The 12818-nt window shown below is 31.8% G+C and overlaps 2 protein-coding genes across 5 annotated transcripts; one reads left to right on the top strand and one right to left on the bottom strand.

Moving 5' to 3' along the window:
• The first annotated feature begins 3293 nt into the window (after positions 1 to 3293).
• On the top strand, positions 3294 to 4742 carry LOC102593230 (zinc transporter 8-like). Of its 2 annotated transcripts, XR_001473258.1 has the most exons (3): positions 3294 to 3710; positions 4198 to 4346; positions 4446 to 4497. XR_001473258.1 is itself a non-coding variant. In XM_015308025.1 (2 exons), exons 1-2 carry the CDS (start codon positions 4320 to 4322, stop codon positions 4659 to 4661), a joined length of 243 nt encoding a protein of 80 aa, XP_015163511.1. In that variant the 5' UTR covers positions 3924 to 4319; the 3' UTR covers positions 4662 to 4742. The 2 variants fall into 2 exon arrangements, 1 of the variants encoding a protein (XP_015163511.1); XM_015308025.1 differs by lacking the exon at positions 3294 to 3710 and having other exon boundaries at positions 3924 to 4346; positions 4446 to 4742.
• A 413-nt stretch (positions 4743 to 5155) lies between these two features.
• LOC102593563 (putative phosphatidylinositol N-acetylglucosaminyltransferase subunit C) lies at positions 5156 to 9480 on the bottom strand. 3 transcript variants are annotated; one of them, XM_006345678.2, is made up of 3 exons: positions 9287 to 9480; positions 6103 to 7047; positions 5692 to 6011 (listed from the first exon to the last, which is right to left on the bottom strand). In XM_006345678.2, exon 2 carries the CDS (start codon positions 7025 to 7027, stop codon positions 6107 to 6109), a length of 921 nt encoding a protein of 306 aa, XP_006345740.1. In that variant the 5' UTR covers positions 7028 to 7047; positions 9287 to 9480; the 3' UTR covers positions 5692 to 6011; positions 6103 to 6106. The 3 variants fall into 3 exon arrangements, with proteins under 3 accessions (XP_015163510.1, XP_006345740.1, XP_006345741.1); XM_006345679.2 differs by lacking the exon at positions 9287 to 9480 and adding an exon at positions 7157 to 9247; XM_015308024.1 differs by lacking the exons at positions 5692 to 6011; positions 9287 to 9480 and adding an exon at positions 5156 to 5424 and having other exon boundaries at positions 6103 to 9247.
• Positions 9481 to 12818: the final 3338 nt, after the last annotated feature.

Genomic DNA, 12818 nt, shown 5'->3' with positions numbered 1-12818 from the left:
TTTTTTTTACTATAGATCTAATTAACGTTATTCAATTTTTTTCCAGACTGTGTGTACTTGGGAGTCGAGGTACTATATGGTCATTGTGACACATTTGAGAGGAGGGCATCCGCAAGACTGTCTAGCTGGCTAAAGAAAGTTTGGGATATTGATCAACGTCCGGGTTGGATGTTGTCTCATGTTTTTGATGAATTGCATCAGTATTGGAACACAAATAAGTTCAAGGCAATGTCCGAACAAGCCAAAAAGTCTAGAGGCAGTCTTAAGGGTAGCTCGTTGCACACTGGAAGTGCAAATTACAAGAGACGTGGTAAGTTCTAATTCAAACTTTTAAATAAATAATTAGTTGATTCATATATATCGTTATAAATTTCAGTTTTTATTTATAGGAAAAAGAAATGGGGCGCACTCCCATTGAACCAGAGTTTTCCAAGAGGACTCATGTGAAGAAGAAAGAAAATGAGTCGGATCCGGATGTGTGGGTGGAGCCGTGGAGGAAAGGGCCGAACGAACTTTTGTAAGTTATTTAATATGAATAATATATATTAATAGTGAATATATTTATGATATGTATATATATTGACGTCAATTTTTATATTTAATATGCAGAATGAGTTTAATCAGTACGTCGCTAAGAATCTAGATAGTTCGGTCCAACATCACCTGAACTATCCACCCAAATTTGGACAGAAAAAGTGGTAGGGGGACACACAAGGGTAGAGTCTATGGTTTAGGCTTTCAAAATGATGTAAGACGACTCCAGTCAGGCTTACAAGGTATTGGATCGTCACGTCAAGCTGAAGCACTTGACGGTGGTTAGATTGCTGTTATGTCGGCTCAAATAACACATCTTACATCGGCACTGGCAGAGTCGGAGCAGAGAAGAGTAGCTGAACAACAAAGCATGAGTGCGATCGTTCAGCAAATCAAAGAACAAGTGATGAACCTCGCTCATTGACGTACTACATCTTCTCCTGCCGAGGACACCGACGACGACTGTGATGAGGATGGTGATTTTGTAGATCGCACTCCCTAGTTTAGGTCTCTTTTATGAACTTTTTGAAATTTTGAAACAAATTTTAAAACTTTATAAGTCTTTAAATTGTGATTTAGATACTTTTGAAAGTTAATTTAAGTTTGTTGTTTTATGTTTTGTGTAGCTTCTTTATAATGTTGTGTGTTTGATTGGGCTGAATTTAATTGAATTGGATTGCATTTGCAGGTGGGCAGCAAAAAATGCCAGTTTCTGCTGTAAAAAATATTGCAGAAAAAGCGACGGACAGGGTGATTTTGTCCGTCGCTTTTCTGGGTATTTTTTTTAAAAAAACCTAGAAAAGCGACGGACAGAGTCCTTTAGTCTGTTGCTTTTCTGGATTTTTCAAAAAAATAATTTCCAGAAAAGCGATGGACAGGGTCCTTTAGTTCGTTGTTTTTCTCAGTTTCTAGGATTTTCAAAATTTAAATTTCCAGAAAAGCGCCGGGCTGCGTCGTTTTTTGGAAATTAAAAAAATGTGACTGAGTCCGTCGCTTTTGTTAAAAAAAATTCCTGAAAAAAATAATCAAAAAGCGACGAACATGACTACGTCGCTTTTCCGTCGATTTTGACCAAAAAAGCGACGCAGTCCGTCGTTTTTCGGCAGTTTTTTTGTAGTGGTGTTAGAATTAGTAATTTATATAAAGGTATTCATATTTCTAGAATTGTGGATTAATGACCTAAAAGAAACATGACATTTGAAAAGCATACAAAAACTAGTTAAATTGAACCTAACGCAATTACTTGCAACGTATTTTTCTCTGTTTTTTTAATTATTAAAACAATTTTTTTCCCACATTTTATACCGTATAAAACACTACATAACTAATTTCACATAACTTAATACGAATATTGCATCACTTAAAATAAAATCATTTTTTTCTTATATATGATCAACCAAACGTCATATTATTATCAGGGAAAAAGGTCTAAAATATATCCGAACTTTGACCGAAATTGTTGTTACGATACCGAACTTTATGGAGGATATTTTACCCCGTGCACTATTTAATAGTGTATTTCAAAGATATATATGTGCCCACGTGGACATCATAAATATTGCATCATTTTAAATAGTAATGTGTCCATGTGGACACATATATACCTTCAAAATACACTTTTAAAAAGTGCAAGGGGTAAAAGGTCCTCCATAAAGTTTGGTATCGTAACAACAATTTCGGCCGAAGTTGGAGTATTTTTCAGACTCTTTTCCCTTATTATTACAAAGGAATAATTATATCAACTAAAGGACATATTGAATTATTTAAAATACTTTTCTCGAATGGAGTTTCCTATGTTAACATTTTTAAGGAGCATATAAATTTTGACAATATATACAACATAGAAGTAATCGTCGTTAGCCGTTTTCATTAGACGATAATCCTTTTTTCGAACATTAATTAGTTTAGAAGAATATAATTTCACTAAACATATATCTTTGGAGCCAGCAATTTGTGAGTACAGGGACAAGAATATATTAAAATATTCACTAAGTAATTTCCAATGATACATTTCATATCAATAAATCGAATGAATTATGGTTAGAATTGAAAATTCGAATTCTGAAAAAGTTTTGAATTCTGAATTTGTCTATGAGGAAACACTCTCTTTCCCTCTGTTGTGTTGGTTATATATTGTCGTTGATGTTAGCCTGCGTTGATGATGGCATGCATAAATTCCAACACACTTTTAATTACGATAAAAAAAAGCTTAAAACACATAAACATATTTATCATAGTATGATAATGTACACTCTAAAATTAATATTAACTTCGGACATGAAAATGTCCTAAAATCTGGATAATTTTGGACCCAATTAATTCACTTGAATAAGTAGATACACTACTTGCAAAACTATGCCCCTCAATTTTGTTTTATTGCACTATGTCCTTATCTTTAAAAATAATTGGGTAATTAGGGTTGAAAATGGGAACTTGAGATCGATTTGGGGGAAGCCATTAGTTTGGAGGGTACAAGTGAAGTATATTAACGGCAGGAATATATAAGAATAACTTATTTTAAAGGTAAGATCATAGTCAATCAATAAAACAAAATTGAAGGATATTTTTTACCCTTTTCCCTAAAATTCTATGTATGTAAGGACTATATAACAAAACAACGTGTTTGTTTTATTGATTGACGTAAAATATCCGATACAAATAAGTTTGAATCTTTCACATGGGGGCAAATTACTATTTTTAGGTACTAATGATATCAATTCTTTCAAATTGGTAATAAACCTTTCGAATTAATTAATAGATCTAGCGTTCAAATTATTCACCAAAAAAACAATTTCCAATTATCTATCTATCACACATCTTGATTGCAACATGTCCTAACTTCATATATTATAAATTAAAAGCTTCACCACTTATTCTTCTTCTCCATAAAAAACAAACTAAACAAAACAATAATGAGTCCTCAATTATTTCTACTCCTCAAAATCACAACCCTAATCTACTTCTCAATCCTTCTACAACCAACCCTAATCTTTGCAAATTGTACATGTAAACCTCAAGACAACAAATATAATCATCAAACTAAACACAAAGCCTTATCCTACAAACTAGTAGCCATATCTTCAATCCTTTGTTCAAGTGCACTTGGAGTCTGATGGGGTTTTGGATTCTCAATCTGACTTTTTTTATAACTACATGAATGAGATGAAAGAAAAAAGGTTTAGTTTTCCTTAATATTTCCTTGATCTATTTTTCCTTAATTTTCTTTATCTTATTTTGCTTTTTTTTTATTGGTTTCTTTTCTAAAACAAAAATAGTTTGAGAGATTTCGAAAGAACAAAAATCATAGAATATGATTTAGGCATATTCTTTTGTCGGTATGTTTGTCTTTTTATATTATAAAAATACCCAAATTTTTTGTGTTGTCAATTATTCTGTATTTTTTTTCGTCATGTCATAGAGTTAATAATTCCACTCTATTTGTTCTGATTCAACAGATTTAAGGTTAATTACATAAACAACCTTACAAATTTATCCTAATCATAGCTAGTTATATGTTGCGAAACCTTCAATTGAATTAGGAGAAAAATAGAAACTTATAAATAAAAAACATATTTTACCACAAATATTTTCTAACCAAAGAAAATTGTGCAAAATATTTGACATACTAATATTCTGAAATTAATAATTCTTCAAATTTTGCAGGTTTTGGAGTTGGGAATTTTGGTTCATTCTGTGATTATTGGGATTTCCCTTGGAATTATAGAAAATCCAAAAACAATTAAACCTCTTATAATAAGCTGAGTTTTCATCAATTTTTTGAAGGCATGGGACTTGGTGGCTGTATTTCCCAAGTAAAATTAGTGAACTCTTTTGTCCATTCTAAATTAGTTGCCATATTTCGCTTTTTGAGAGTTCTGACTGTACTATACTTGATATATGTGCATGTGCAGTCAAAGTATAAGGCAAAAACAATCATAATTATGGTATTGTTCTTTACTGTTACTACTCCAAGTGGAATAGCTATTGGAATGATGATATCAAAAGGTTACAATGAGCAAAGCTCAACAGCACTAATTGTACAAGGAGTTCTTAATTCAGCATCAGCTGGAATTCTTATTTACATGGCACTTGTGGATCTTCTTGCAACTGATTTTATGGGACCCTAAATTATACACTAGTTTCAAACTCCAAATAATTGCCAATGTATCACTTGTCTTGGGAGCTTGTTGTATGTCATTATTGGCAAAATGGGGTGGCACATAATTTCAATAGATAAATTATGTATATAGTTTTAATTGGAAGAAAAATATACTAGCCGTTTGTCGTTAATTATGATATGATTCATCAGCTACTGAAAAAGCTTGTTGAATCTTGAAGGATATGCCAAACTTAGTCCATCACTATATGGACGAAATATCATCAAAGACTTTTCTTATACACACCTCAAGTTGATTTATGTTCTCCATATATAATTATTTTTTCCCCCAACTTCTTCTAGTTTCACAAGAATTTGACCATATATTATTATATCAACTTATGCCATCCCTTTGTAATATGATTCCATGATTTTAGAGAATAAAATGTGTAAAATATTGAGCTTTTTGCACTTTAGCATCTGTCAACTTGCAACTTGCAATAATGCACTTAATCAAAAATCAAGTTGCTCTCCTGTGAAACATGTCAAAAAGAAATTAAAGTATAATATGTTCATAGACTGCAGTAGTTATAATTAGCCTAGTCCGTGAATCTCACAAATAACATGATATTATCACGGAAGGCTATATCTGGAACGATAGAATTCCTCCATACTTAATCATAATTATGAATTGAATATGTAAAATCATGATACTAAATTTGAATTCGCACCAATAAACTCATGCACTAAAGAGGTTATGCTTCTCGCTGAGTTCTCATTCAAACCTGAAATTTCTGATTTAGAGTAAAGAAAAAAGTGCATTAAAATTTTGGAAAGAGATTTTATATCATTAAGTTAATAAGGTTGATATTTAGTGATCTTAAGCTACAATACAACTATTCTCTATTCAGGTAAAGACCAAAAGAGAGAATAAGGACAACTTATTTGGTCCTTCAATTAGTTTGTGGGAAGTGTTAAAAGGACACCATAAATACAGTTCACCAGGTCCAGGACTATAGTCTATAGAGATGTAAAGCAACTTTATTTTATAGTCAACAAAATAATAAAAAAGGTATCTAGTAATAGTGTTTACTATTATTGTGTCAAATCTTCTACAAGGAAAGAATAAATTAAACGGACAGAGTAAGAATTCAAAGTTCATGAGTTCTGAATTTGTCACCGAACCTCATTTTAGTTACCGAGTTTGCAATTAAGTATATTTATACATGTTTAAGGAATTTCCTAATATAGATACAGTCCCTCTTCTTCAGGAAGCAAATCAGTATTGCTTTAGCTGGGCACTAAGAATACAAAGAGTGGTCAAAATTGATTGTGTAATGAAATATTGCTCTTCATGAATCACATTCATCCATCCACAAATCTATCAAACAAATAATTCACTTAGCATAGCTACACGACTAGTTAAATCAATAATTTAAAAGAGACAAAAAGCTTTAATGAAAGGAGATAACCTGTTCATTCTGTAATGTTAAAACAGAGCTTAGCCTCATCCCAAGGGCCATTAATCTCAAACTTGTACTCTTGAATCCTTATCAGCCAGTAAGGACAAACCAAATTAACAAAGACAAAGATGCCCAAAAGCACAATGAAAAGCAGCTTATGCAACTGGTAAGTGAAGACTAGTGTCAGAACCAATAACTGAAGGGAGAAACAAATATGCAGCTTGAAAGAACGCTTCTTGACACAATATGTCACTAAAGGAGCAAAGAGGAAAACTTGCAAGGAGAATAGCACAATAGCAAAGACATGAAGCCTTGATGGAAGGCGAGAAGAAATCAGAAGTGAAGCCACGATCGAAGCATTCAGAGAGATATTGCTTGTCAGGGTTGGATTATCTAAAGCTCCAGGAGCCTTTACAGTGGACCCTGAGTAATTGTGCAGGAAGAGATGGAGTATGAGAAGGGAAGCTGTTAGTGCCCATATAGAATTCGAGCTTATGGACCTAGTAAGTGTGTGGTAGATAGGAGACAACATATATAAGGCAGTTATGAAGAAGGTATTCTTTAGGAGATAATTGAGGAGGAGATTGAAGGGTATCATGTCTGCAGTTAAAAGCAGAATAAAGAATCCCGATCCAAGTAGGCTAACATTCAGTAGCAAAAGATATTTTTCTGTCAAGGTATTTGTGAGGGTGTAGGTCCAAACCAAAACCACAAGGGCGACAATGCAAAGATATTGTGAGATAGGAACTGCATCGAGCACCACCTTCAATAAGTCTCTTTTGACAACATTAGCATTCATGATCATTTCCTCCAGGAAGGATTCATCTGTGTGATTGTCACCAAAGCCAGGTTGCATCCCACCATAAACAACTTTTCTCCATTTATAATGGGTTGGAGAAGAGCTTCCACTGATGCTAACTTCCATTTGTATCATACAATTTTACTCCATGGCATCTGTGAAAAATTAAATGATAACACTTGGGGATCCTAAATCACTAATCTCTCCTATAGTTTATAAGACAAGTTGGAAATGGAAAAGGGGAAACACAACAAATAATGCAACCTTGCTTGGGGTCTGGAGCCATGTAATATTTTAATCAGCACTCGCCTTTGGGATAAGAACATAATAATTTAAGTAACTGGATGTCGCTGTCTATTTAGTAATTTTTAAGTTAGATAAAGACATTGCAGACATTAAAACACATCTAAGAAAGAAAAAAGATCCCTGGCTACAGAAACTCTTTATCTTGCACTGTTTATCATTATTGAGTCTGATATCATCCAATTTCATTTTGCATCAATTAATCCCTCTTAATTGGTGAAATATAATCTTGATATCTTCAGCTTTTAGACTAATGAAGCATTTAAGTCTCCCTCAAAAAGTAAGATATAACTGCCTTATACTCTTTCTTTTTCGAAATGGCAAGTATAAATTTATTGATGTAAAGAAGTACTAAAATGGTGCTGTGATGTTACATCCAAAAGGAGAAAGTATGTCCACTTCTAGTTATATACATAACACACGGGCAAACTTCAAAGCATAATTCATATTTCAGCAAGGGCTTAAAACCAAAAGTACTATCAAGATTGTCTCAGGCATTAATACTTGAAAAATCAACTAATTCAATACTCAAACTCGACTAATCCCCTGTTTTTCAGCAGCATAAAAGTAGGTTTCTTTCAGCTCTAAAGACCAGCTTTCACACAAGCAGTATTTTGCAGCACAAAACAGTACTCTGCAAGCAAACTCTAACACAAATTACTACAAGCTCATTTTAAAGACATTATTTTTCTCTTGTGTACATCTTCAAGATATCTGACTTAGCTGTATTTCTTGATATGGTCTTAGGGGTTTGATTTAGAAACAAATGAATGTCCCTATTTTCTTGATGTTCTACAAAACTGAAAAGTATAATTATGCTTCAGTATAGCTATGAACAGTTTCTCACGGTATTTAGCCTGATCATCAATTGGTTTAGACTGAAGCTTCTTTTTAATGAAGTTGAAGCTCATTATTGTTTTTTTGGAATATGAGTATCCTCAATATGACGCTTCATAGTTTATGTTCCGGCCACATAAATTATACCATAAACCTTTACCTTCCATCACTACTACGAGGCAATTTCACAAAAGTATCCTAAGCAACAGAAGTTTGCCTCTTAGCTCATTTAGTAATAGTGGAAGAACCTATATCAATATCCTATATCACAAGAATCAGCAATAGCTTACATAGACATCTCTACCTAAACCAATAATTATAAAAATGACAGGTCAAAGAATTTGCCTCTCCATCTTCAAATAAGAATCAACTGCTATAGTATATTGTTTTACCCACTGCAAAGGTGTTATAGAACTATGATATGGATAAACTCTTACCAGGTCTAAATTTTCTTCGGAAGTCGTTATTTCCAGATAGGAACTACATCTGAAGCAAGCATATGTTTCCAGGAGGATCTAATTTCTAGCCAGAAAGCCTATCAATAGTTACTCTAAAAATGCAGACAGCAGCTCCAGAGCTTTAAGTTGTTTGTTTGTAGTCTTTAATTGACACAAAAAATAGAGGAGAGTAATAATTTTTCTCTGATTATTTTACTTCATGTTATGTAGGATTTAAAAAAAACAAGATTATTTGACAGAATAAGAATCATTTCATTCCAATTTTGTGAAGAAAAAACTTCATCAAGTGGCTTAATCATTGAAGCTGAACCGAACAATCAACAAATCTTCCAACGACTACATCAATTCCTCCAAAAGCAAACCCTGGTCGAGTTAGAAAACAAAAGGGAAAAAGAAATCCCTTTTGTAGCTTTATGCTGCATCATTCTCAACACTGAAGAAAAGCAACTTGGAGCTCCGGGAAAAATGATAATGGACATAAATGTTTACAGTCATGTCCATTCGTTCAATCGTTCACATTATGGAATCAACTAATATAGGGAAGTAGAATCAACTAAAACCCACAATCCCGACTCTTTTGACCAACAACAGATAATATACGTAACATATCTACATCACATCCCCTTCTAAACCCATCAACTTTTACAAAATCCCAATTCAACTTTAGCTAATTTAATCACACATCCATATAAAAAAATAATATTTTCACCAAAAAAAAGCACTACAAGACATGATTAAAAAAAAACAAACATTTTGCTTCTAACAAAAAAAAGAAGAAGATGAAAAGTGAAATTACCTTGCGAGTAAACCCGAGATTGAATGAAATTCGCTCTTAGGCCAATAGAAAACAGGATTTGTACGAATTAAGCCTGCATTTATATGCCTATAGAAGATGATTGATGAACTTGAATTTTCAGATTTCGCAGGAATCAATTTTTGATTAGCGGGTCGGGTTTTATTGGGTGGGCGAGTTAAGAAGAAAATGTCACAAGTGTGTGTAAAAAAATTTAAGTGGGGATATAATAAGTTGAATATTCTGAGTAAATATATTGAAAATCGAAGAATAAATACATTTATTTTAAAAATGAATGGGTAAATTAATTTTATTTTATTTTTGGAATTTTTATTATTACAAATGTTAGAAGATGCGATGTTTTGTTAGTAATATTAAATAATAAATAAGTAAATATTTGAGTCAAATTAAATGTTATTTAAAATATTATTTTTTTTAAAAAAATAGATTTTTATAACTTTTCAATGTAAAGACATAATTTAAATACAAACTTATAACGAACATTTGTGTGAATTAACTATTTTTTTTATTACTAGATATCTAAATTGTCAATCAAATAGAGATTGTTTTTTGAATCGACCAAATACATCAACATTTTTTTTAATTAAGAAACAAAAACCACGTTTAATGTGATTAGTTTAACTTTTAGTTATCAATCATGTATACATAAAGTACATTCAATTAAATTATAGGTACGAAAAAATAATTGTAAGAACAATTTTTCTGAATTTTATATGGCATTAATTAGACTTTAGAGTTGAGCTCTCGATCTTTTGGATTTTGTATTATGAAAAAAATATATGCATCATTATTTTTTCTAAAGAAATCATAATACATAAACAATTAGATGGTAGAGCTAGAGCAACAACAAGCACTAAACACGAAAAAAATAAAAATTATAAACTAAACTTGATAATACATTAAGAGAAGATAATTAAGAAGAAATATCCTACTATCATATAAAATTCCTCCAACGTAGAACAATAACTTCGAAAATTCTAAGTGTTAATAAGTTGATAAAAAAGACATTATTTTCATCTCTTTGTGATTATTTTAGGAACCTTTGACACAACTAATTATACATAATCAAATAAGTCTATCATACAACGTACAAAGATAGTCTCTTATTCCCAACAACAATTGCAAAGGAGCTCAATATTCTTGAGTTTCTTAAATTGAATATTGATCCATTCCATTTGTTAATTAAGTTTTGAGAGATTTAATTTACTGGTGTTCTCGAGAGATCAAGCATTAATATTGAAGCTTAATTTGCAAACATTTGGTCATTTTTATAGTTGACTATTCGTGAAAATGCCTATAAAATAGAGTTATTAATAAATGATCAAAGTTTTAATTTTCAAAAGTTTGATTCCTTGTTACACTAAAGTTTTGAAACTCTTAAACCAAATATCAAATTGAAGAATCATACTTTAGGATTAAAAAATTATATCCAAATCGCAAAATTTGAACTAAAAAACGAATTAATTCAATTCAATTGGACTTTTCAATATTTATATTCACCTCTAACACGAATCCAATTTAGATACAAACATAAAAAGATAATATCTCAGTCCCTATTTACTTGTTAAATATTTGTCATCTTTGACAAATCAAGTAATGACAACTTTTTTCTATTATACCCTCAATTTATCAACATTGAGTTAATATATTTGAAAAATATAATAAGTAAATATAATTGGTCCCTATCAATTAATAGGAATAAAATAGTAAACTCATCGTATAAGCTTAAAAAATACTCCATATAAGTAGCCATGCTCTTTTTCCAACAAAATACTAAAATCTACTTATAAACTTTTATTATTAGGAATTGACTCCCTCCCTCTCCCGTTTTTCTTAGAAATCCGGGACTTTGAATTAAGGGTGACAAAAAGGTGTCAAAATAAAATGGCAGTGACATAAGTCTTTATTATTGAGTGTAGGTGACAATTATGTGATTAAGGATTAAGGATTGTGGAGTTGCCCTCAAGTTTATAAGTTGGTAGTTTGGTCCATTATATTAAATGAGGGGTAAAAGGGTAAATGACTAAAACCTAATTTAACCAATTTTGGTGGGAACCAAAACTGGAGGGAAGCTAGGGAGCGGAACCAAAAGGGAAAATAAAAGCTTTTTTTCCCCCGCCTCCCGCCGTATTCCTCTTCTTCTTCTTCTTCTATTTCGTTCTTGTTTGCTTGCCTTTCTTCCTGTTCTCTTCATCTTCTTGTTCGTACATTATTGGTCTTGACTGCTAGTCCTTGTACTTCTTCTTCCTCTTTTCTTCTTTTTGAATCAGATTTAGCTAATCTAATCAGTGGTCCAGATTTCGTTCTATATCAATTGGGATTACTTCATAAGTGATTGTGTTCACACCCCATTGTTTGGTAAGTAAGATTAATAGTTATTTGAATCATTCATCATCATCTGGGTATAACCTGCAATTTTTTCAATAATTTATATTCGTGTTTTCAACAGATGGCTATATATGTTGCAACAGTTGACTATTAGAACAAATTATAGTCTCATGTTGCAACATAAATGTTATTTCAATCGCAACAAAATAGACATATGTTGCAACATATAACTTACACATATTGCAACATATGACTTACATGTCGCAACAGAATAGTCATATGTTACAACATATGACTTACACATTTTGTTACAACATGTGATTTATGTGTCACAACAAAATAGTTATATGTAGCAACATATGACTTATATGTCGCAACAAAATAGCCATATGTTGCAACATATAATTACACATGTTGCAACATGTGATTTATTTGTTACAAGAGAATAGTTATATATAACAACATATGATTTACATGTCACAACAGAATAGTCATATGACTTATAAATTTCTTCATTAGTACTAATTATTTTTTTAATTAATTTCTTCAAGTACAATAAATGGAGGGATTATTTGTAAGGATTGATTGTTGTGGTGAATGGGTCGAGAAGAAAAATTGATACATTTGGCATTGGAAGGATGGGAAGAAACGGGGAGGGTCGGTAGGGATGACTGTCGAAAGAAATATTTTGTATGATGATTTTGTGAATTTAGTCATCCAAAAATGTGGATTCAATTGTCAACCGAAAGATGTTGTCATGAGTTACATTCCTAGTTTTTTTTCATAATGAGAAGGTCTTACCTTTTAAAATAACTGATCAGCCTAGTTTGCTTGTTTATTTAGGAGGAGCAATGAGGCCTATATTAAGAGTCTAGGTGGATGAAAATCCTATCGAGGAGGATCATAAGCTAGAAGAAGACTAACAACATATGTTAAATGATGAATTTGATGTTGTGGACATGAATAATCACGATGATGAAATTGGAAACGATGAAGTACCGGACTTTGAGAGCAACAATCCTCCTACACCTATTATTGGCAGCAACAATCCAACTTCTTCTTAATCATCACGTGTGAATAATGTTTGAGATGATGAAACCGATTTTTATAAGGGAATGACATTCAAGAACAAAGAAGAACTAGCAAATTCATTGAAAAGTGCTTGCTTGAGAAAAAAATTTAGACG

Source organism: Solanum tuberosum, unplaced genomic scaffold (genome assembly GCF_000226075.1).
Source record: "Solanum tuberosum cultivar DM 1-3 516 R44 unplaced genomic scaffold, SolTub_3.0 scf00074, whole genome shotgun sequence".
Lineage (NCBI taxonomy): Eukaryota > Viridiplantae > Streptophyta > Magnoliopsida > Solanales > Solanaceae > Solanum > Solanum tuberosum.
The sequence above is the reverse complement of the archived record's forward strand: the minus strand, read 5'-3'. Positions and strand labels throughout refer to the sequence as shown.